Source organism: Mobula hypostoma, chromosome 5 (genome assembly GCF_963921235.1).
Source record: "Mobula hypostoma chromosome 5, sMobHyp1.1, whole genome shotgun sequence".
Classification (NCBI taxonomy): Eukaryota; Metazoa; Chordata; class Chondrichthyes; order Myliobatiformes; family Myliobatidae; genus Mobula; species Mobula hypostoma.
Window position 1 is genome coordinate 11,559,573 of NC_086101.1, and position 24,526 is coordinate 11,584,098.

At 44.5% G+C, this 24,526-nt stretch overlaps 1 protein-coding gene across 1 annotated transcript in view; it reads right to left on the reverse strand.

Annotated features, from left to right (window-relative positions):
- The window catches only part of LOC134346440 (uncharacterized), a 40,758-nt gene extending 26,212 nt beyond the window's left edge, over positions 1 to 14,546 (reverse strand). The window contains 7 exon segments of the mRNA XM_063047809.1: positions 9,003 to 9,524; positions 10,285 to 10,400; positions 10,980 to 11,002; positions 13,023 to 13,256; positions 13,935 to 14,030; positions 14,113 to 14,160; positions 14,162 to 14,546. Of these exon segments, the coding sequence (XP_062903879.1) occupies positions 9,003 to 9,524; positions 10,285 to 10,400; positions 10,980 to 11,002; positions 13,023 to 13,256; positions 13,935 to 14,030; positions 14,113 to 14,160; positions 14,162 to 14,524 (1,402 nt within the window). The 5' untranslated portion in view covers positions 14,525 to 14,546.
- Positions 14,547 to 24,526: the final 9,980 nt, after the last annotated feature.

Below are 24,526 nucleotides of genomic sequence, written 5' to 3' on the forward strand. Positions count from 1 at the left end.
TCCTGCACCTATTTTCTATGTTTCTATGTTTCTATATAAATATCTGGGATATTAACATACAAAGAAAATAGGTTATAGTGTGATAAAGGAAAGACGTTTGATAGAATTTACTCCAAGGCTTAAGAAAATCTTTCAAACAGAGCTCAACAATATAACAAAGGAGATAAACACATGCGATAAACTCATATTAAAGTGTTCTTTCGGCATAACCGATCTGGAAAGCTTACAAAGAAAAGTAAGAACTGAAATGGTAAATTTCAGAAAACATCATGTATACTTGAACACGCTTAGATTAGGTATCTTGAACAGAAAGAGGAAGAGGAGAATACTCAATACTCAGACAAAACTTATAAGGATATATTTTCATCAACCAAAACAGGATTCAGCACTCCATGTGAGCACATGCAAATCCAATAAGACGTACACACCACTAAACTCAAATGAGAGCACAACCCAGAAAAATGAAGAAATTATCACTATTATATTATGTTAAGGTTAATCAATGGAAGATCATGACTATCCATGGAAGACAGCCCCATGATCTGAGCAGACTAGATGTCGTTGAGGAAGCGTCGAACGCCTGGCTCAGAGTTGAAGTCTCTTCCCATGGTACATGGAGCTGAGAAAAATGGAGGGCTATGGGTAACCCTAGGTAATTTCTAAGGTAAGGACGTGTTCGGCACAGCTTTGTGGACCTGTATTCTGCTGTTGGTTTTCTATGTTTCTCAGAAACAGAAGGTTCCTTGTGGCAATACAGGACCAGGTGGTTTACACACGCACAAAAAAAAATCAAAAATACATAAAATACAAAAATAAATTAGTGGCGGACCAATCGATTTGAAGAGAGAGGGTGAGAAAAGGTTTTTAAAATGGAGCATTTCATGGGGCTTGGCACATTAGTGACAGACCAAGCAATTCGTAGAGAAAGAGAGTTTAGCACAGGTTGATAAAGTTTAAGGGAATTGGGGATTTAAGGATTCCTGTAAATAACGGTTAAGGTTGATTCTGTGTATTCTGGTTTGAGAATGTTTGAACAGCTGTTGTCTCCTGACTTTTCACACCTTTTGGTTTCATGTTTAAATTTCAACTTTGGGTTAAGTACCCACTATGTCTGTAACTGCAGTATGTTTGAATAATGTCTCGGTTTAAAGCTCACACAGCCTCACAAAAGACATCTCCTAGTTTTCACACATTTTGGTTTCGACAAAAGGTGGCAGCTGATGGAGATAAGGTAGGAAATTCCTTTCATAATTTTGGTAGAGTCTCTTATCTAAATTATTAAATTCTGCTCTATTTGAGTAGCTGGAATATCCATTGATCTGGCTGTTCTTTTGATTAGATTAGATTAGATTAGATTCAACTTTATTGTCATTGTGCCGAGTACAGATACAAAGCCAATGAAATGCATTTAGCATCTGACCAGAAATGCAAAGAATAGTGTTATTTACAAAATAACTGCGAATAAAAGAAGTGCTACAGCACGCAAATATAAAAGTACTGAGATAGTACAATATGGATGCAATACTGCTTAGTGCTATGATGAGAGGTTCAGCAGTGTCACAGCCTCAGGGAAGAAGCTCTTCTTGTGCCTGCTTGTACTGAGATGTTAAAAGATCAATTTGTCCAGCTGACATGTAAATGCTGAGTCTCATATGTAGGATGTGACAAATCTAATTATACTATGTTCTCTGTTACCTCTGCCTGATGTGATTAAGTATTCTTTGTCAAGTACGTTTACCTCCGTTTTAGGTGATTAAGTGGCCTTTGTCTCAGACTATCACTGTTGCTAGGCTTTCGTGACAAAGATAGTATTAAAAAACTCTGTACCTCTGTGCTTAGACAGAGAGTCTTCGAGTGGCCGATTCTCTGTGAGTGCAGATGGAAGGTTCTCTCTCGTAGCTTGCTAATAAGAAAGGTGGAAAAGAATCAACTGTGGTACTTGTTTCATTACGTCAGGTTGATCACCGTTGACAAGGTCGGAGAGAAAAATTTTAAAAAGGAGCGTTTCGTGGGGCCCGACGCATTAGAATAGTGGGTATGACTGTAAGGACAGTTTTTGGTTCTGGGTGTGAGACGTGGGATGTCCGGGAGAATTCCAGCCTCCCTGACGGCCACATCTGCGCCAGGTGCATCGAGCTGCAGCTCCTTAGAGACCCAGTTAGGGAACTAGAGCTGTAGCCTGATGACCTTCAGCTTGAGAGTGAGGAGCTGATGGGAGATACAGGCAGGTACACATCAGGGCCACAGGAGACAAAGAAGTGAGTGACCGTCAGGAGAGGGAAGGGAGGGCATCAGGTAAGTGCAGAGCAGCCCTGTGGCTGTCTCCCTTAACAATAAGTACTCCATTTTGAGTGCTGTTGGGGGAGACGATCTACCTGGGGAAGCATCAGTGGCCATGCCTCTGGCCCTGAGACTGGCCCTGTGGCTCAAAAGGGTGGGGGATGGAAGAGGAGGGCATCGGTAAAAGGGGACTCTATAGTTAGGGGGATAGATAGACGATTCTGTGGATGCGAAAAAGAAACAAGGGCGATATTTTGCCTCCCAGGTGCCAGGGTTCGTGATGTTTCTGAGTGCGTCCACAATATCCTGAAATGTGAGGGTGGTACCATACTGGTACCAACGACATAGGTAGAAAAAGGGTGGCGGTCCTGAAAGCAGAATACAGAGAGTTAGGAAGGAAGCTGAGAAGCAGGACTTCAAAGGTAGTAATCTTGGAATTGCTGCCTGTGCCACGTGACAGTGAGTATAGGAATCAAGTGAGGTGGGAGGATAAATGCGTGGCTGAAGGATTGGAGCAGGGGGCAGGGATTCCGATTTTTGGATCATTGGGACCTCTTCTGGGGCAGGTGTGACCTGTACAAAAAGGATGTGTTGCACTTGAATCCTGGCGGGGAGGTTTGTTAATGCTATTGGGGAGGGTTTAAATGAGGTTTGCAGGGGAGTGGGAACTGAAACGAAGAAGTAGAGGATGGGGAGGTTGGAGCACAAGTACAGACAGCTTGTTGGGAGTTTGAGGAAGGATGGGCAGATGTTAGAGCAAAGATGCACTCAGCCTGAAGGTTTGAGATGTGTCTATTTTAATGCAAGAAGTGCCATAAACAAAGTGCACAGGTATGTTCTACCGAGGCAGGGAAAGGATGGTAGAGTTAAAGAGCCACGGTACACAGGTATGTAGAAGAAAAGAAAAGCTTAAAAAAGGTTCAAGAAACTAGGTACTGTTAGAGCTCTAGAAAATTACAAGGTTGCTAAAAGGAGCTTAAGGATGGAATTAGGACAAGAAGAAGGGGCTATGAGAAGGCCTTGGCGGGCAGGATTAAGGAAAACTCCGAGGCATTCTACAAGTATGTGAAGAGCAAGAGGATGAGCCGTGTGAGAATAGGACCAATCAGGAGTGAGAGTGGAATCACGTGCATGGAGCCAGAGGAGATAGCGTAGGTACTTAATGAATACTTTGCTTCAGTATTCACGAAGGAAAACGACCTTCCCAATTGTGGGGGTGGCTTACAGCAGACTGAAATGCTTGAGCATATAGACATTGAGAAAGAGGATGTGCTGCAGCTTTTGAAAAGCATCAAGTTGGATAAGTCACTGGGACCGGATGAGATATACCCCAGTCTACTGTGGGAAGCAAGGGAGGAGATTGCTGATCCTCTTGCAATGATCTTTGAGTCATCAATAGGTACGGGAGAAGTACCGGAGGATTGGAGGGTTGCAAATGTTGTTCCCTTGTTCAAGAATGGGAGTAAAGGTAATCCAGGAAATTATAGTCCAGTGAGTCTTACTTCAGTGGTGGGCAAGTCGTTGGAGACAATCTTGAGAGGCAGGATTTATGAGCATTTGGAGAGGCATAATCTGATCAGTATGGCTTTGTCAAGGCCAGGCCGTGCCTTACGAGCCTGATTGAATTCTTTGAGGATGTGACAAAACACTGATGGGGGTAGAGCAGTGGATGTAGTATATATGAATTTCATTAAGGCATTTGATAAGGTTCCCCATGCACGGCTTCTTCAGAAAGTAAGGAGGCATGGGATCCAAGGGGACATTGCTTTGTGGATCCAGAATTGGCTTGCCCACAGAAGGCAAAGGGTGGTTGTAGATGGTTTGTATTCTGCATGGAGGTCGATGACCAGTGGTGTTCTGCAGTGAACTGCTCTGGGCCCCCTCCTCTTTCTGATTCTTATAAATGACCTGGATGAAGAAGTAGAAGGGTGGATTAGTAAGTTTGATGATGACACAAAGGTTGGGGGTGTTGTAGATAGTCTGGAGGGTTAATGGTTACAGCGAGACATCAATAGGATGCAGAACTGGGCTGAGAAGTGGCGGATGGACTTCAACCCAGATAAGTTTGAAGTGGTTCATTTTGGTAGGTCAAATATGATGGCAGAATATAGTATTAATGGTAAAACTCTTGGCATGTGGAGGATCTGAGAGATCTTGGGGTCCATGTCAATAGGACACTCAAAATTGCTGCTGTTGTGTTGTTAAGAAGGTGTATGGTGTATTGGCATTCATCAACTGTGGGATTGAGTTCAAGAGCCGTGAGGTAATGTTACAGCCATATCAGACCTTGGTCAGACCCCACTTGGAGTATTGTGTTCTGTTCTGGTCACCTCACTACAGGAAGGATGTGGATACTATAGAGAGAGTGCAGGGGAGATTTACAAGGATGTTGCCTGGATTGCAGGGCATACCTTATGAAAATAGGTTGAGTGTACTTGACCTTTTCTCCTTGGAGCAATGGAGGACGAGAGGTGACCTGATAGAGGTGTATAAGATGATTGATCGTGTGGTTAGCCAGAGACTTTTTCCCAGTGAAATGGCTAACATAAGGGAGTATAATTTTAAGGGGCTTGGAAGTAGGTACAGAGGGGATTTCAGGGGTAAGTTTTTCACACAGGGGTGCGTGGAATGCACTGCCGGTGGTAGTGGTGGAAGCGGATACAACAGGGTCTTTTAAGAGTAGATGGAACATAGAAAAATAGAGGGCTATGCCCCAGGAAAATTCTGGGCAGTCTGTAGAGTAGGTTAAGTGGTCAGCACAACATTGTGGGCCGAAAGGCCTGTGATGTGCTGCAAATTTCTATGTATAATAAGAGACCAACAAGTTCAGGATGATAAATGCAGAAAATGCAAAGAGAAAGCAAAAACGTTCCAACACATTACAGAAACAAGCTGAATTAAAAGAAGAAAGGAAAGGCTTTGGAACTTGAACAGGGTGTACATTATCCAGAGAGTAATATCTACAACTGGTATCATCCTAATGGTACTACACAATAGCATTAAACAATTAGGACTAAACAGCAATATCTACGTAAATCTTCAGAAAGCCACAATACTAAACACCACTAGAATAATCCGGAAGTTCCCAGCAATTGATAAATGAATGTGTTTGGCTGTGTCGGTAACTCAGGTTTTACCAGTTTGAACTGGGGAATAATAATAATAATAATAATAATAATAATAATAATAATAATAATAACTTTAAGGGGTTTTCTGTCCACTATCAGAGGCGACCCCAGGTGGCGGATTGAGAAAATCTCAACAGATATGCAGGGCAGGTGAGAAATAAAATACCACCGGCGGACCAAAACAGAATCAAATCCAACCACGTCTGTACCCAGACTGGGCAGTGCTCTGGTCAGCGTCTGTTCTTCAAGTTAGGGGCCGCTGCAACCAAATCCTGGCTGTAGCTATAAACAGCTGTATCCTTTCCTTGCCCCCGGGTAACTCTCCTGACTGGCTAATACATCGGCCGTTTCTTCGCCGTCGCAGCGAGTAAATCTCGGAATCCAGCAGCATTATGGGGGTTTCTTCACTACACGAACAGTAATGTTTCAAGACATTTTCAAAGAGCAAGCAATAAATATAGCAAACGAACTAAAATAAATTACTGTATTCTCCTTGTTCCATCTTAGTACGTTCTCCCCATCACCGCGTGGGTTTCCTCCGGGTGCTCCGGTTTCTTCCCACAATCCAAAGATTTACCGGTTAGTAGGGTAATTGGTCATTGGAAAAATTCACGTTATTAGGCTACGATTAAATACAGGGATTGCTGGGTGGCGTTACTCGAAGGGCAGGAAGGGCTAATTCTGCGCTGTATCTCAATAAATAAATATTTTAAAAGAATTGTAATGATTCTTTCTCTTTTCACCTTGCACTCACGTTTCCAACTGCCGTTCAGCATGTTGTTCAGTGGAAGCGCACAGATTATTTAACAGGCAATCAGCGCCATCTATTGTCTGAAAGCGGCGCTGCAATGTACTACATTTTTCGTATTAATGTAGGACCGACGGCGCCTATAAAAGTCAAAGTCAAGTTTATTGTTGGGTCCACATGACGCATAAATGCAACGAAAAACAAAATCACAGGCACTTAGCTATAAGTATAACAACACACACAATAAACAATATAAATTAAAAGTAAATTAAGTATTTTTGCAAGGAGGAACGTTAATAAATTATTTGAAAGGGCCATTTTAGTGCACAGTAGTCACTGTGTTGCTGCTAAACTGCAGTCGGCGTTTCCAGCCGAGAACCTTCTTCAGGACTGAAAAGGAAGGGGGAAGACGCTGAGATAAAAGGTGGGGGAAGGGGAAATAGGCAAATCCAGATGGGTGGGAAAGATAAAGGGCTGGAGAAGAAGGATTCTGAAAGGAAAGGAGATCCCTACCATAGGGCACAAGGCATCTCCTCGCAGCTTCTATCAGGCCGGAGGTACAGAGGTCTGAAGTCCCACTCCAATCCCCCTCCTTGAAGCAATGGGAAAAAAAACAATCATCTTTCCCGACGCCAACTTTCACGGAACTGCCAGCACCCTGCCTTCTGCTCTCCTCATCAGAAATTCCTCCTCTAACCTAGTCGATAGGACACTCAACATATTTCTTCTCCTTTCCCCTCGTCTGCTTACCAAAAACAAAAGACGGCGTTTCCCCATCTCCACTTCTCACTCCACCCCTGCTTCCACATTCGAGACTTCGTTCCACTCTCCCGGAGCTCCTGATCCTACGCGCATCTTTTCTGGCGCCACTTTCCGTATCCCTGCAAGCGGTCAAGTGCCACACCTGCCCATACACCTGCCTCACCTTCATTCAAAGCCCAAACAGTCCTTTCAGGTGAGACAGCACTTCACCTAAGAATCAGCTGGGGCTCCCGATTCGGCCTTATCTGCATTAGTGAGACCCGTCGTCAACCGGGGGTCCGCTTGGTCTAGTAACGCCGCAAGAGGAATTTCCCGGTGGCGGCCAAGCATTGTTATTCCGTTTCCCATTCCGACATGTCGGGCCATGGCCTCCTCTTGTGCCTGGCCACCGTCAGGCCAGAGGAACAACACCTTATATTCCATCAGGGTAGCATCTAACCTGATGACATGAATATCGATTTCCCCTTCCGGTAAATACATTCCCCTGCCTGCTTCCCCTATTCTCTACTCTGACCTTTTACCTCTTCTCGCCTGCCTATCACCTCCCCCTGCCCCCCCCCACCCAGTCCCCTCCTTCTCTTTCTGTTGTGGTCCACTCTCCTCTCTTATCCAATTTCTTCTGCAGCCATTTACCTTCCCCACCCACCTGTCTTCTCCTATCACCTTCCAGCCATCCTCCCAGCTTTTTATTCTGGCGTCTTCCCTCGTTCTTCTAAGTCCTGAAGAAACGTCGACTGATCGTTTCCACAGACGCTGCCTGACCTGCTGAGTTCCTCCAGATTTTTGTGTGCGTTGCTTTCCATACCAGTGCCTCAGGTATATTTTCTCTTTACTTGCCCCTTATCCAGCCCCTGCTCCATAACACAATCTAACAAAGTTGAGAGAAAACTCATCAAATCTCTTCTACTCCGCTCTCTCTCACTCTCTGAAGACAAGCTTCCTTCCTCTCCATCTTCCGCCCCATCTGCCTCACCATTAGGTAGATAGCCATCTGTAATTTCTGATATATCTATTGTTCCCAACTCACAATGAAATTCATGGCCGGCCCCAAAGGGAATCCTCTGACTGCCATGCACTAGCACATTGCCGTCTCCTCCTGCAACTGCTCCCTTTCTGAAAGTACCGCCCCATGCACCGGCAGGGGATGCCACGCCTGCATTTTTACCTCCTTCTTCCCCACCATCCAGAAAAGGCCACACACTCAGTCTGGGTGAAGCAGTGGTGGCGCGCACCTCACCCACATTCGTTACTGCCCTCAACACTCACAGTGACGCCTGCTCAACGTGGGGATACCAGTCGGCGAGTGCGTTCGCCGTTTGCAGACTACTTCCATCTGCCGCCGCTTTAATTCCACAATCCCCTCCCAAACTGAATTCTGCCCCTGGCTTTCTGCCCTTCTGCAACGAAACCCAGCAAGGCTCGTTCCCTTTCTTCTGTTAAGTTTCCAATTCTGTTCCTCCCTCCATACTTGCCTCTGTCACAGTCGCCTTCTCCACTGACCTGCAGCTAACACTGCCAAAGTGCTTCATTCACACTCGCCTGGACTTCTCCCAATCACTGAGCACGCCGCTGCTGCTTTGCAACCCCTACTACTTCATCTAAACATTTAAAATTTCTAACTCTTCCCAGTTATAATTTAACTGAAACGTCAAATCTATCTCTTCCACGGAGTCGAATTAAGACCCTTGATGCTGACAATGGTAGACAATTGATCGGGGGAGCTTAGGACCCGGGGAAGCCGAGGTGTTCAGGACCCGCCACCCACGGTTTATCATGAAGCCGCTGAGCCCTCAGAAAGGCCAATTGTTTCAGTCTTGATATTTTCACAACGTATTTCTGTTCCGTTGACGGCTGTAGTTAACGCGTTCCTATTAATTTTGAATATTAATTCTACTTTAATGTACTACGCACATATTTATTTTTCCACCGATTTTTATTTACAGTCTCATTGGAGATTTACAATTGCTGAATTTCATGATTAAATGCGACCGATACATCTCCAACCATTGTCGGCGGAGTATCTACCCCTCAGCCCCTGGGCACCGCTCCTGACGCCGGTCTCCGAACCCAACCCACTTACAGACCTGGAGTGGAACCGGGGCAGATTCTCAGCCAGTTTTCATCCCCGGTCCAAAAAAAAGGATAAAGTTTTTCCGTGAATTTATTCCCAGAGTAAGTGTGGAGATGGGACTTGGTCTCCGCGTTGTAAAATGAAACTGTCCCGGACTCGTAACTGAGATAAACTCCCACCCTCCCGGGGATGGGACCGGCAGGGAAACGGGATGGGGGTGAGGTGGGAATATAAAACCCTTCACGCCCTCTCCAGATAATCCAGAATCCTTTCTCAGTCATCAGCTTGATGTCTCCTTTCCTCTCCACAGACTCTGCGGCGACTCCCAGCCCCCAGTGCTGACACTCTGCCGCATCCACCTCCCAGTAATGCCTGCCCGATGTGAATCCGTCCGATCCCAGCACGTAAGACCGACTTGTAAACCTCTTTCCGGTGTCAGGGAGATCCCTCCGATACCCGGTCCATCGCACACTCTTTAAATCTGGGAGTACTTCAAGCTTCGGACCGGCCGTTTCCACATCCAGGGTCACAGAAACTGGAGGGGGAGGGGGAGTGGGGGAGAGGCACACAATTAGAGAATTCATAGAGATCGGATTAGGAGGGGCGGCGAAGGAGATTCGGATAGCGCGGCTTGTCTCATAACAAACACCTTGGAAATTACGGAGAAGGCACGAATGGGAAAGGATTTGGCATGGATCCATTGCCAGTGTTTTGTTTCGATGGGATCTTTCGAAGACAAGGGGGTGAAAGAGACAGGGAGAAAATCTGAATTTGTGTACTGACAGGCATTAGTCATCTGTCTGTGTCAACGTCTTCGTGTCTGTCTGTGAGCCTGGTCTGCAGTCATCTCGAACCACCAGCTTACACTGGGCCAAGACCGGGCGCTGTTAACTCTGTGTGGTAGTTGGTACTCAAAAGGCAGCCCACATAAAATAAGATGACACGCAGCTTTCTTCCACTAACAGACTAAAAATTATCTCAATTAAATTAATTAATTCAATTGATTTGCTCTGATTCGCAGCCCTCCCTTGGGGAATTTTCGAACTGTGGGTTGTTTCAGGATGCAGTGTTTCATCCAGCAGTGATGTATTGGTTGTGCTGTGCCCCTGTGTTGATGTGTTCAATAGTCCGACATCTCCAGCTGACCATGTGACAGTGATGCCTCCCAGAAGGTGGGGTTGGTGCTGGAATAAAGTAGCAGTTCCTCTTCAGCCCGAATTCTGCCAAGTTTTGAATCTAATTAATACTTTAAGTTGCCTAATCAACAAGGACAAATGTTCCTGTAGAAATCCTACCTTGCTTAATTCCATCAGCCAATGCTCTCCACGCTGTGTACAATAAGGGATGATCGAAATTTTCAAACGAAAGGGCATCTTCTGACACAAACACTGGTTCGAATTTGTGGCCAATCCTGCAAATATTAATGAGCTGATTAATATTAGTTAACTGAACCTCAGTTTATGAGTGTCACTGCCGAATTCAAGTCCAGGAATCAAGGAGAAAAAGAAAATTAAAGATTTATCACAGAAATTAACTAGAAAGACTACCAAGAGCTCAGGTAAACAATACAGAAACTTGACGAACAGAAATTACTCATGGTACACTGACAGAAGAACTCACCAGACAACGAACCACAACGACCCAACAGAGAGAGGTTGGCATGCCCCCCCCCCCCACCCCGAGCAAGTAAGAATTCCGGACATTGAAAATAATATGCCACTTAAATTATCCTAAGTTAAAGAAAAGTGATAAATACAGTTTAACAATCCTTGCAAAACAAAGTGAAAAACCAGAGCTCGTGCAAAGACAAGCAATTAGATATAAAGGCCAACAATCCGAGGAAAACGCATACCCACCAGATGACATTAGGGGAAAAACAGAATTCGGATACTAACTGATATATATAAAAAATAAAACGATCGCTGGTTGTGACACGGTAGGTGGCTATATTATAAACCCGTGCAGAGCGTCAGTAAAGACCATGTCCTACCTCCTCTTCCGACGAGATTCCTCCTGAAATAGATAAAATACAAACCTGAAACGACTGAGACAGACCGTCCGCGTCCCGACAAGAGGAATTCTACCCAAATTATGATAAGGTGCAGAACATTCCCATTTCCCAAATCTCACTCTCACTGACACACACAAATGAAGGAGGATATTGCAGAAAGGACATAGAACCACGGGTGGGGAGGAGGTCGGGGTACAAGGAATGTCATCACAGGTCTCTCTTAACTAAGAGGTTAAAACTTACAGCAAGGGCTGGATGGTTTGTGCACTTTTGTCTGGATAAGATAAAATTAAAGATCAGATGAACAAACTTAAGATGATCGATGGATTGATTGGCGGGGGTTGAGAAGCTATGTCTATATTGTCTTACTATTTTATGTACATAGTAATTAATAATACTGTATTTATATCTATAATAATATATACACTCAGAATATGCGCTGGTTTCTGCTCTAGTTTATCCACTTCACGATTCAACGTATTGTGTGTTCGGAGATGCTCTTCTCACATCATTGTTGTAACTCGTGGTTATCTCAGTTACTGTTGCCTTCCCGTCAGCTTGAACACGTTTGGTCATTCTCCTCTGACCTCGCCCATTAAGAAGGCGTTTTCGCCCATGGAACCGCCGCTCACTTGGTGCTTTTTGTCCCCCTGCGCTATTCTCTGTAGATTCCAGGGGCTATTGTGCGTGAAAATCCTGGGAGATCAGCAGCTGCTGAGATACTTACAACAGCCCGGCGAGCACCAGCAATCATCCCACTGTCAAATTCACTCAGACCACATTGCTCCCCATTCTTATCTTTTGGGCTGAACAACAGCTGAACTTCTTGGCGATGTCTGCATTCTTGTATGCATTGACTTGTCGATACATGATTGGCTGAATAGATATTTGCATCAACGAGCCGGACCAAGTGCACTTAATAAGGAGGGAAAGTCGACTCAGACCATGAGAGGCCTGCGTCGGGCATTTTCATGCCTTACAAGGCGCCCATTGGAAGTCTGTGTGGGGCGCCACTCGTCCCACAGACTAGAGTAATGTGTGATTAAGTGCCTTGCTCAAGGGCACAAACACGCTGCCACAGCTGAGACTCGAACTAGAGACCTTGAGATGACTAGACGAACGCCTTAACCACTTGGCCACGTGCCCAACACAAATACTTAATAAAGTGGCCACATAATGTACTGTATATAGAGGTACATAGTATATAGTATATTTAGTAAGGACATCAAAGTTTACGGGGAGAAGGCGGGAGATTGGGGATGAGAGGGATATACTAAATCAGTTATGATGGAATAGCAGAGTGGACTCGATGGGCTGAATGGCCAAGTTTGCTTCTATGTCTTGCGGTATTTATGTATTTCACTGTAACGCTGTCGCTAAACAGAAACTTCACAGCATATCTCAGTGATAATAAACCTGATGCTTATTACAATTTACACAGGAAAAGATGGAAAACGGAATTTGGATATTTTAATGGGTGCGACGAGTGGGGTCAGAGAAAGTTTGCGTGGAGCAGATGTACCGGATGGCCTGTCCCTGGTGTAGGAGGGGGTGTTATTCTACGTTGTCTATTTTTGGAAAAGACTGCAAAATTTCCCAAAACTATTAGCTGTGGGAGGAACCCAAAGTAGATGGTAATCAAGCGCACTCTGGATTTCAGCCTGAGTTCCCACCCCCAGACCCGGTATAAACTGACGCCCACCGCACCACACACACTCACAGGCATTCCCTGCATCTGGATATTAAAGCGAGTTCCATAGGTACAGTTTACGTGGGTAAAGGAGACACCAAGAAGGTCAGTGTTGAAGTCACTGAAAGTCATTCCCGAGGAGGCTGCAGGCAGCCGTGGGATTCTACCGACGTTGTGCACCAAAGATTCGTCTTGTGCGCAAAGCAAATCAGCTTTGTCAGACTAAATTCAATTCTGAATTCCTGGGGAAAACTACACTTATTGCAGAACTATCACCCAACATTTTATGATTGTGCACTTCCACTGAATTGAATTGAAACGAAATTCCTCACCTTCAGAAACTGCACGTGATCTTTTTGATCCATCTGTTCCTGTAACCTTGAGATCTCCTCCCGGATAGAATTTAAATTCTTTTGAATCTCTCGAAGATTTTTCTCCATTGGATTTAGAATCCTCGCTTCTTCTTCCCTGAGACCTCTGAGTAGCTGCTGTTCTTTCTCGGTGAGAATCTGATGCAGTTCAGCAAACTGTGATGTGATGTGGGACTGAAGGCTGTGTGACTGTTCCTGTCAAACGAACGGTGAAGATTAAGATGCAGTAAGTGTTGTATGATATTGCCTTGCAAAATTAAAGGATGCCATTGAGTCCAAAAAGTCTATGCCGGACTTTCGGAGTATGCTTTCGGGGTAGGCTCCAACCTGACGACATGAACGTCCATTTCTCTAATTTCACACCTGCCCTCCACTCTTTTCCTGTCACTGTTGTGGCTCCCACCTGACCACTTCTCTTCTCCTCACCTGCCTGTGGTGCTCCTCCTCTTTTCCTTTCCCCTATGGTCCTCTCTCTTTTCCTCAGCTGCTTTCACATACCAATTGCCAGCTTGTACTCCTTCCCCTCACACGCCTTTTTATTCTGCCTTCTGCCCGTTCCTTTCCAGTCCTGATGAACAGTCTCAGTCTGAAACCATTGATGTTCTCTGACCCGCTGAGTTCGGCATTTCTGTTTGCGCTGGCACCCCTCACCTACTTCTCTTTGACTTTGGGATGCAGAGGAAAGGCAGGCAGTCACGGGAGAAACGTAGTGAGTGATGTCACGCCGGAACCCCCAGGGATCAGGGTCGAGCCCCCACGTGTTGGAGCTATGAGTCAGCAGCGCTCCCTGCTGCGTCATTGTGCCGCCCTCTAGTTACAGACATTACAGGAAAGCATCCACCCAAGAGCAGAAAATATGAACTGCAGTCTCACCCAAATTCCAGACATTTTTTGTTTCTGTTGCTGCTCCATTTTTTCGATGATTTGTTGCCTTCTCATAAGACTTTGTAAGGCAGATTTAACTGTCTCCTGGGATTGGGTTTGAGAATGAGAAAGTTAGATGACAATAACGTAACAAAACCGCCAGGTGAACAAAATCTGTTTGTTTTACCTTGTAGTTTTCAACAGCATCTTTAATCGGCAGGAAACGGTGTTTTTTTGTGTTCCCGGGAAACTGTACAGATCACACAGATCAACGTCTTGTCCGTTTCGCAGAACAGCTTCAGTTCTTCATCATGTTCCTCGCAGTGAAGTTTACTTTCTTTCTCATTAGAATTCAAACGTCGTTTACGACTTTTCTCAGATAGTTTTCTTAAGGCCCAGTTTATCCTGAGGGTCCGGTCCGCAAAATCCTCTCTACACTCCGGGCAGGAGTTTCTCTCCTTCCTCTCCCAAATCCGTGTGATACACGAGCGGCAGAAATTGTGCTGACACGGCAGTGACACCGGATCGGTGAAACGATGCAAGCAGATGGGGCAAGTTACCTTCCCGGTCCAACTTTCGACCTGCGCCTTTGAAGCCATTTCTAATACTGTAGTCCGCACTTCCTGATCCAGAATTCGTTTACGTTCGGCAGCTGCTGAACTCCTGCGGTACTGCGACTATCCACGGCAGGCGCTGCAGTCTACTTCGCTGCAGGCGTTCGGGGTGAAGCTACCCCGGCCATTCTTGACTAATCTAAGGGAGGAGATAAGAACGCAAGAAATCAGGAGCAGAAGTAGGCAACTGTCCCTCCATTAACTATGTTGCTGTCTGATCTACGGCTGGCCTCATCTTCGGTTCTGTATCACAGTTGCTCGTCCTTTCAAATATATTTCTACCTTCATGCAGAGCACATAATTACACAGTGCATTGAGTTAATATATTATTTTGCTACAGTAAATAGATGTAGAGTATTTTCGAACTGGGGAGTGAAATCACTAACTGGAGGTGTTAGTGGACTTGGAAGTCCAAGTGCAAGATTCCCTAAAGGTTAACTTGCAGGTTAAGTAAGGTGGCAGATGCAATGTTAGTATTCAGTTCGAGAGTTCTAGCAATAAATCAAGCATGTTATGCAGAGGCATTTTGAGGCATTGGACAGGCGGCATTTGGAACACCGTGGGAAGTTTTATAGAACATGGAACAATACTGCAGACACAAGCTCTTAGGACCACGAAATTGTGCCGATCTTTTAATCTACTCTAAGTTCAATCCAACCCTTCCCCTCTGTTTTTCCATTATCCATGTGCCTCTCTAAGTATCTGTTAATTTGAAACATTCAAATTACATTTATTATCAAGGTATGCATGCAGTTTTCAATCTTGAGATCCGTCTTCCCCACAGACAGCCATGAAATAAAGAACAACCATGGAACCCATTCAGAGAGAAGAAAACATCAACGCCCGCTCCCACACAGAATCGTGCAAACAGCAAAATCAAAACGGGCGTAATCACAGAATATAAAACACAAAATCGAAGGAGTCCATATTCAGTTCAGCTCAGTGTTCGGTATCTGCAGGCCCAAAATAGTAACAAAAAAGAGCGCTCAGAAACCAGAAACACATCACAACATGAACAACAGAGTCTAATCCGCAAGCCGCAGACCCAGAGCTTCGGGAGCATCGAGGGAGAGAGACCATTCGAACGCAGGGACAATCCTTCTGGAGCAGCAAGCCAGAAGGAGAGGGAGACCAGCACACACAGATACCTTTCTCCAGCAGCAGTGAGCCAGAGGCTGGTAAACGGCGCGGAACACCAGCTCGCCTTCCACACCCGTCTCACGATTTCAATCTTCTTTGGCGTATTTGATCAGCAAGAAATAGAGTCGATCTTGGGTTCGAGCCCGGTCACCAAGCTTCTTGGCTCGAGGACGCTCAAAGCTTCACGGAACCCTCTCTGATACAGCAAACTGCCAGATCGCTCAATTGACCTGAAAGCACACCATCAAAATGTAGACTAAAGGCTCCAACAGTAGCAGAACCATATTTGAAACAAAAAAGACGTTCAAAAGGTGAAAGAAGTATGTTCGTGAATTGTCTGGAGGATGTCTCCCTTGTTCACATGTTCGCTGGCGCCATCTTCTTAATGTATCTGCCCCAGCTGTATCCAAGAGGGTTTCCGTGAAGCTTCATGCGGCCTCGAGCCAAGAAGCTTGGTGAATCTGAACTTGGTTTCTGGATGCGTCCACAGTGTCCTGAAAAGGGAGGGTCAGCAGCCAGATGTTGTGGTACATATTGGTATCAGTGACATAGGAAGAAAAAGGGAGGAAGTTCTGAAAAAAGAATACACGGAGTTAGGAAGGAAGTTGAGAAGCAATACCTCAAAGGTCGTAATCTCGGGATTGCTGTCTGTGCCATGCGACAGTGAGGTTAGGAATAGATTGAGGTAGCAGATAAATGCGAAGCTGAAGAATTAGAGCAGGGTATAGGGATACAGATTTCTGGATAATTGGGACCTCTTCAGGCACAGGTGGGACTTGTACAAAAGGGATGGATTGCAGTTGAATCCAAGGGGGACCAATATTCTTGCAGCCAGGTTTAGTGGAGCTGTTGAGAGTGGTTTAAACTAATATGGCAGGGGGTTGAGAACCAGTATGATAAAGCTGAGGACAAGCCAGCTACTTTACAAGTAGATGATGGATGTAGGGAAGGACAAGCCAATGACTGGCTACAAATGCAGACAGAGCAAAGAGTTAAATTGTACCACACAGGCAAAATTCAAAAGGGCGAAGAATGTAGGACTGAAGGTGCTGTATTTAAATGCATGCAGCATTCGGAATTAGGTGGACAAACTCGAGGCACAATTAGAGATTGGTCATCACTGATTCGTGGCTGAAAGAATGCCATAGTTGGGGGCTTAAGATCAAAGGATATACTTTGTAGTGAAAGGACAGGGAGGAAGGCATGGGCAGTGGAGTGGCTCTGTTGGTAAGAGATGGAATTATATCTTTAGAAATTGCTAGGGAAAAATCATATATAGGCTTCCAAATAGTAGCAAAGATGTGGGGTTAAGATTGCAAAGGAGGTTGGGAAAGCAACGTAGTAAGGGTTATGACACAATTGTAATGGGGACTTCAGTATGCAAGGGGATGGGGAAAATCGGGTTGGTTTTAGATCGCAAGAGAGGAAATTTGTTTAATGCCTACGAGATGTCTTTTTAGAGCAGCTTGTGCTTGAGCCTTCTCGGGGAAAGACGATCTTTGATTGAGTGTTATGTAATAACACAGATCTTATTAGGGAACAGAACATAAAGGAAGCCTTAGGTGGTAGTGATCATAATGATTGAATTCATACTGAAATTTGAGAGGGAGAAGCATAACTCACATGTATCAATATGGCAATGCAATAAAGGGAATTACAGAGGCATGAGAGAGGAGCTTACCCAGATGGTTTGGAGGAGGATGCTGGTGGGAACGACGGCAGAGCAGAAATAGTTGAAGTTTCTAGGAATAGTTCACAAGACACAGGAGAGGTATGTCTTACAGAGGAAGAAGTTCTCAAATGGCAGGGGTAGGCAACCGTGCCTGACAAAGAAAGTTAGGATTGCATAAAAGCCTAGGAAAGGACATATAAGGTAGCAAAGGTGAGTGGGAAGTTGGATGATTGGGAAGCTTTTTAAACCCAACAAAAGAACAAAAGGCAACTAAAAAAAGCAGTAAGGGGAAAGATGAAATATGAGGGTAGACAAGCCAATAATATAAAGCATGACGCCAAAAGTATTTTCAGTTATATAAAGAGTAAAAGGGAGGTGAGAGGTGACATTGGAAAATGATGCTGATGAGGCAGTAATAGGGGACAGAGAAATGGCAGATGAACTTAATGGGTTCTTTGCATCTGTCTTCGCTATGGAAGATGCTTGTAGTGTGCTAGAGGTCTGTGAATGTCAGGAAGCAGGAGAGAGTGCCATTGCTATTACAAAGGAAAAAGTGCTAGGAAACTGTAAGGTCTTAAGATGCTTAAGTCACCTGGACTGGATGTAATATATCACAGAATCCTGAAAGAGGTTGCTGAAGAGGTAATGGGTGTATTGGTCATGATCTTTCAAGAATCAACTGATTCTGGCATAGTCCCGGAGGACTGGAAGACTGAAAAATGAAATTCCACTCTTTAAGAGGGAGGAAGGGAAAAGAAAGGAAATTATAGGCCAGTTAGCCTAACCTCAGTGGTTGGAAAAGTGTTGGAGTCCATTTTTAAGGATGAGGCTTCAGGGTACTTAGAGACTGATGATAAAATAAGTCCAAGTCAGCATGGTTTCTGTGAAGGGAAATCTTGGGTGTCATTTACTTGGAATTTCAGAAAGTGTTTGATAAGGTACTACAGATGAGGCTGCTTAACAAGATAAAATTTGGTGGCATTACAGGAAACATACTGGCATGGATAGAGGAATGGCTGACAGGCAGGAGGCAGCAAAAGGGAATAAGAGGGGCCTTTTCTGCTTGGCTGTCGGTGACTAGTGGTGTTCCTTCGGGATCAGTATTGGGACTGCTACTTTTCACATTGTTTGTCAACGATTCAGATAATGGAATTGATGAGTTTGTGGCAAAGTTTGCGGTAGGTACCACTGAGGAAGCAATGCAATTGCAGGACTTAGACAAATTGGAAGAATGGGCAAAGAAGTGGCAGATAGAATACAGTGGTGGGAAATGTGTGATAATGCATTTTGGTAAAAGGAACAATAGTGCAGACTATTATCTAAATGGGGAGAAGATTCCAACATCAGAGGTGCAGAGGGACTTAGGAGTCCTCGTGCAAGACTCCCAGAAGGTTAATTTACAGGTTGGGTCTGTGGTAAAGATGGCAAATGTTGGAATTTATTTCAAGCAGAATAAAATATAAAAACAAAGAGATCATTCTGAGCCTTTAAAAGACACTAGTTAAATTGCACTTGGAGTATCGTCAACAGTTTTGGGCCCCATATCTCAGAGAGGAGATTCATGAGGATGACTCCGAGCTTGGTAGGAAGTTGAAAAGCAGGACCTCAAGGGTGGTAATCTCAGGATTGCTACCTGTGCTAGGTGCCAGTGAGGGTAGGAATAGGATGCTCTGGAGGAGGAACAAGTGGCTGAGGAACTGATGTAGGGGGCAGGGTTTCAGATTTCAGGATCATTGGGACCTCTTCTGGGGCAGGTGGGACCTGTACAAGAGAGACGGGTTACACTTGAACCACAGGGGGACCAATATCCTTTCAGGGAGGTTTGTTAGTGCTATTGGGGAGGCTTTAAACTAGATTTGCAGGGGGATGGGAACCAGAGTGCCAGAGCTGACAGTGTGGCTGGGGTGAAAATAAATGATATTGAAAGTTTAAGCAAATCCGCAAATAGAAAGGTTGTGAGTGGTGGTAAAAATCTTCTGAGGTGTATATATTTTAATGCTAGGAGTATTGCGGGGAAGGCGGATGAGTTGAGGACGTGGATTGACACGTGGAATTATGATGTTGTAGCAATTAGTGAAACTTGGCTACAGGAGGGGCAGGACTGGCAGCTTAATATTCCAGGGTTCCGATGTTTCAGATGTGATCGAGGCAGAGGAATGAAAGGTGGGGGAGTAGCATTGCTTGTTAGGGAAAATATTACAGCAGTGTTCAGGCAGGACAGATTAGAGGGCTTGTCTACAGAGTCCTTATCGGTGGAGCTGAAAAACAGGAAAGGTATGGCCACATTAGTGGGATTGTATTACAGACCACCCAATAGTCAACGAGACTTGAAAGAGCAAATCTGTAGAGAGATAGCAGGCAACTGCAGGAAACATAAAGTTGTGGTGCTAGGGGATTTTAATTTTCCATACATTGATTGGGACTCCCATACTGTTAGGGGTCTAGATGGTTTAGAGTTTGTAAAATGTGTTCAGGAAAGTTTTCTAAATCAGTATATAGAGGGATCAACTAGAGGGGATGCAATATTGGATCTCCTGTTAGGAAACGAATTAGGGCAAGTGACAGAAGTCTGTGTAGGGGAGCACTTTGGTTCCAGTGATCACAACACCATTAGTTTCAATTTGATCATGGACAAGGATAGATCTGGTCCTAGGGTTGAGGTTCTGAACTGGAAGAAGGCCAAATTTGAAGAAATGAGAAAGGATCTAAAAAGCGTGGATTGGGACAGGTTGTTCTCTGACAAAGATATGATTGGTAGGTGGGAAGCCTTCAAAGGGGAAATTTTGAGAGTGCAGAGTTTGTATGTTCCTGTCAGGATTAAAGGCAAATTGAATAGGAATAAGGAACCCTGGTTCTCAAGGGATATTGCAACTCTGATAAAGAAGAAGATAGAGTTGTATGAAATGTATAGGAAACAGGGGGTAAATCAGGTGCTTGAGGAGTATAAGAAGTGCAAGAAAATACTTAAGAAAGAAATCAGGAGGACAAAAAGAAGACATGAGGTTGCCTTGGCAGTCAAAGTGAAGGATAATCCAAAGAGTTTTTACAAGTATATTAAGAGCAAAAGGATTTGTAGGGATAAAATTGGTCCTCTTGAAGATCAGAGTGGTCGACTTTGTGCGGAACCAAAGGAAATGGGGGAGATCTTAAACAGGTTTTTTGCGTCTGTATTTACTAAGGAAGCTGGCATGAAATCTATGGAATTGAGGGAATCAAGTTGTGAGACCATGGAAACTGTACAGATTGAAAAGAAGGAGGTGCTTGCTGTCTTGAGGAAAATTAAAGTGGATAAATCCCCGGGACCTGACAGAGTGTTCCCTCGGACCTTGAAGGAGACTAGTGTTGAAATTGCGGGGGCCCTGGCAGAAATATTTAAAATGTCACTGTCTACGGGTGAAGTGCCGGAGGACTGGAGAGTGGCTCATGTTGTTCTGTTGTTTAAAAAAGGATCGAAAAGTAATCTGGGAAATTATAGGCCGGTGAGTTTAACGTCAGTAGTAGGTAAGTTATTGGAGGGATTACTAAGAGACAGAATCTACAAGCATTTGGATAGACAGGGGCTTATTAGGGAGAGTCAACATGGCTTTGTGCATGGTAGGTCATGTTTGACCAATCTGTTGGAGTTTTTCGAGGAGGTTACCAGGAAAGTGGATGAAGGGAAGGCAGTGGATATTGTCTACATGGACTTCAGTAAGGCCTTTGACAAGGTCCCGCATGGGAGGTTAGTTAGGAAAATTCAGTCACTAGGTATACATGGAGAGGTGGTAAATTGGATTAGACATTGGCTCGATGGAAGAAGTCAGAGAGTGGTGGTAGAGAATTGCTTCTCTGAGTGGACGCCTGTGACTAGTGGTGTGCCACAGGGATCAGTGCTGGGTCCATTGTTATTTGTCATCTATATCAATGATCTGGATGATAATGTGGTAAATTGGATCAGCAAGTTTGCTGATGATACAAAGATTGGAGGTGTAGTAGACAGTGAGGAAGGTTTTCAGAGCCTGCAGAGGGACTTAGACCAGCTGGAAAAATGGGCTGAAAAATGGCAGATGGAGTTTAATACTGACAAGTGTGAGGTATTGCATGTTGGAAGGACAAACCAACGTAGAACATACAGGGTTAATGGTAAGGCACTGAGGAGTGCAGTGGAACAGAGGGATCTGGGAATACAGATACAAAATTCCCTAAAAGTGGCGTCACAGGTAGATAAGGTCGTAAAGAGAGCTTTTGGTACAGTGGCCTTTATTAATCAAAGTATTGAGTATAAGAGCTGGAATGTTATGATGAGGTTGTATAAGGCATTGGTGAGGCCGAATCTGGAGTATTGTGTTCAGTTCTGGTCACCAAATTACAGGAAGGATATAAATAAGGTTGAAAGAGTGCAGAGAAGGTTTACAAGGATTTTGCCGGGACTTGAGAAACTCAGTTACAGAGAAAGGTGGAATAGGTTAGGACTTTATTCCCTGGAGCGTAGAAGAATGAGGGGAGATTTGATAGAGGTATATAAAATTATGATGGGTATAGAAAGAGTGAATGCAAGCAGGCTTTTTCCACTGAGGCAAAGGAAGGAAAAAAAACAGAGGACATGGGTTAAGGGTGAGGGGGAAAAAGTTTAAAGGGAACATTAGGCGGGGCTTCTTCACACAGAGAGTGGTGGGAGTATGGAATGAACTGCCAGACCAGGTGGTATATGCGGGTTCTTTTTTAACATTTAAGAATAAATTGGACAGATACATGGATGGGAGGTATGGTCCGTGTGCAGGTCAGTGGGACTAGGCTGAAAATGGTTCAGCACAGCCAAGAAGGGCCAAAAGGCCTGTTTCTGTGCTGTAGTTTCTATGGTATGGTTCTATGGTTCTATGAAGGAGCCTTTGGCAGCTTTGTGCCTGGAGTCACAGAAAATTAGAATATGTGGAAATCTCATTGAAACCTACCAAATGTTGAAAAGATTAGATAGGGTAGATGTGGAGAGGATGTTTCCTATGGTGGGGGTATCCATAACTACAGGGCACAGCCTCAAAACTGAGGGGCGACACTTTAGAACAGAGGTAAGGAGGATTTTTTTTTAGCCAGAGAGTAGTAAACCTGAGGACTGCTCTGCTACAGACTGCGGTGGAAGTTGGTTGTTTCCTGATCAGTCGGAGCATCAAGGGATATGGCGAGGAGGCAAGTGTATGGGGTTGAGTGGGATCCAGGCTCAGCCATGCTGGAATAGCAGAGCAGATCAATGGGCTGAATGGCCTAATTCTGCTCCTATGTCTTATGGTCATCACTGCTGGCTGTTCGTTCCACACACTCAACACTTTTTCTGTAAAAGCTGAACAGGTTTTGGAACCCTTATCTAAGAAATTATGCCCTATCGTTGGATAGGGTGCAGAGGAACACACGAGGAACTTCGGCCCTGTACTTGCTGGAATTCGTAAGAACGAGGATGCATCTCATCGAAACCTACTGGATATTGAAAGCTCTGATTACAGCAGACGTACAGAGAATGTTTCCAAAAGTGAGGGACTCTATGACCAGTGTACATAGCCTCAAAAATTATACATGTCCCTTAGAATAGACATGAGAAGGGATTTATTTAGCCAGAGGGTGGTGAATCTGTGAAAGTCATTATCATAGACGGCTGTGTCACTGGGTATATTTAAAGCAGAGGTTGGTAAGGACACTAAAGATTAGAAGGAGAAGGCAAGAGAATGAAATCAAGAGGGATAATAAATCATTCGTGACCCAATGTCGGAGCTCAAAGGACCGCATGGCCCAATTCTGTGTCTATGTTTTAAAGTCTAAAGAGTAAAATTTATTGAAAGAGTGTATTAAGGTAAACGATTAAGTGCAAATCATAATGAGTTAGATTGTGAAGTAAAATATCGATCTTATACAATAAGTTCGTTTCAGACTCTGGTAACCGTGGGATACAAATTGTTTTTGAATTTGGTGATAAGTTCTATCAGGCTTTTGTATGTTCTGTCTGATGGGCGAGGAGAGCCCACCTCGTCCAGGGTGGGCGAGGGCCTTTGATTATTTAAGAATTTAAATTAAAATATAAAAGCACCGAATGACGCTGTGGGCTTTAAAGACTTTTTCATTTCGCTATGTTTTTTCCTTTATCTCCAAGGCTCAGCGATTCTCTCTCATCTAATTAATGAACAAATCACGATTGGACAGTGATCACAGAATCTGCTTCCGGAAGAGCATCCTTACCGGGGAACAAGAATTTTCCCTCATTCCCTGGGGGTGGTGGTCTTTTCAGCCGCATTACTAACAATACCTGGTGTGCTTGGGAATTACCATCTTGCCTTATTGCAACAGGGGATCTGTTAACAGCAGAATAGAATCTGGCCTTGGACGTGCTTCCAGGTTTTTCTATCTCCGGCCTGACGGGAGAAGAAGAGATCGTGTGTGAGATTGGTAGGGTCCTTGATTATGTTTGCTGCTTTACCGAGACAGCAAGAAATGTGAACAGAGTTACATGGAGGAGAGGCTGACTTCCATGAGCTGTCCACAACTCTCTGCATTTTCTTGCAGTGACCAGATCGATGAAAATTGGTGAAAGCCAAAGGAGCAAGCTAAATTACTTTAGCCTCTGGAGGAAGTAGAGCTGGTGAGCTTTCTTGGCTATGGTTGGACCAGGACCAGTTATTGGTCATGTTTACTCCGAGGAACACGAAGCTCTCCATCCTCTCAGTATCAGCATCATTGATGTAAACAGGAGCATGTGCCCCACTCATCATCCTGAAGTCTATGATCATTTGCTGTTGTTTTTCTGACATTGAAAGAAAGATTGTTGTCATAACAGCGTGTTAATCTTCCTGTATTGCAATTTATCGTCATCTTGAGTTTCAGCTCACTATTCCTCATTACCCTAGGGATGGGGGTCTCTCCAGCCAAATTGTTAACAATTCCTGGTTTGCTTGGGAATTCTCATCTTGTGTGCTTATGAACGCTCTTCGACACCAAGGCAGTAGGTTTTCCGACGGCTTCTTGTAATCTCGGTGCTGAAGCACAAAAGGAGCAGGGGAGGCTTGTTCAGAAGTAAGTGGCATTTTCCGAAGGATTACAGTTAAAACGAACTGGCCGCTGACAGTAAATAGTCCCGTGTTGCCAGCACAGTTGGAGCGCAAACCCCAAAACGACAATGGTGCATTGAGCGGTTGATTATATTTAATCGAGCAGCA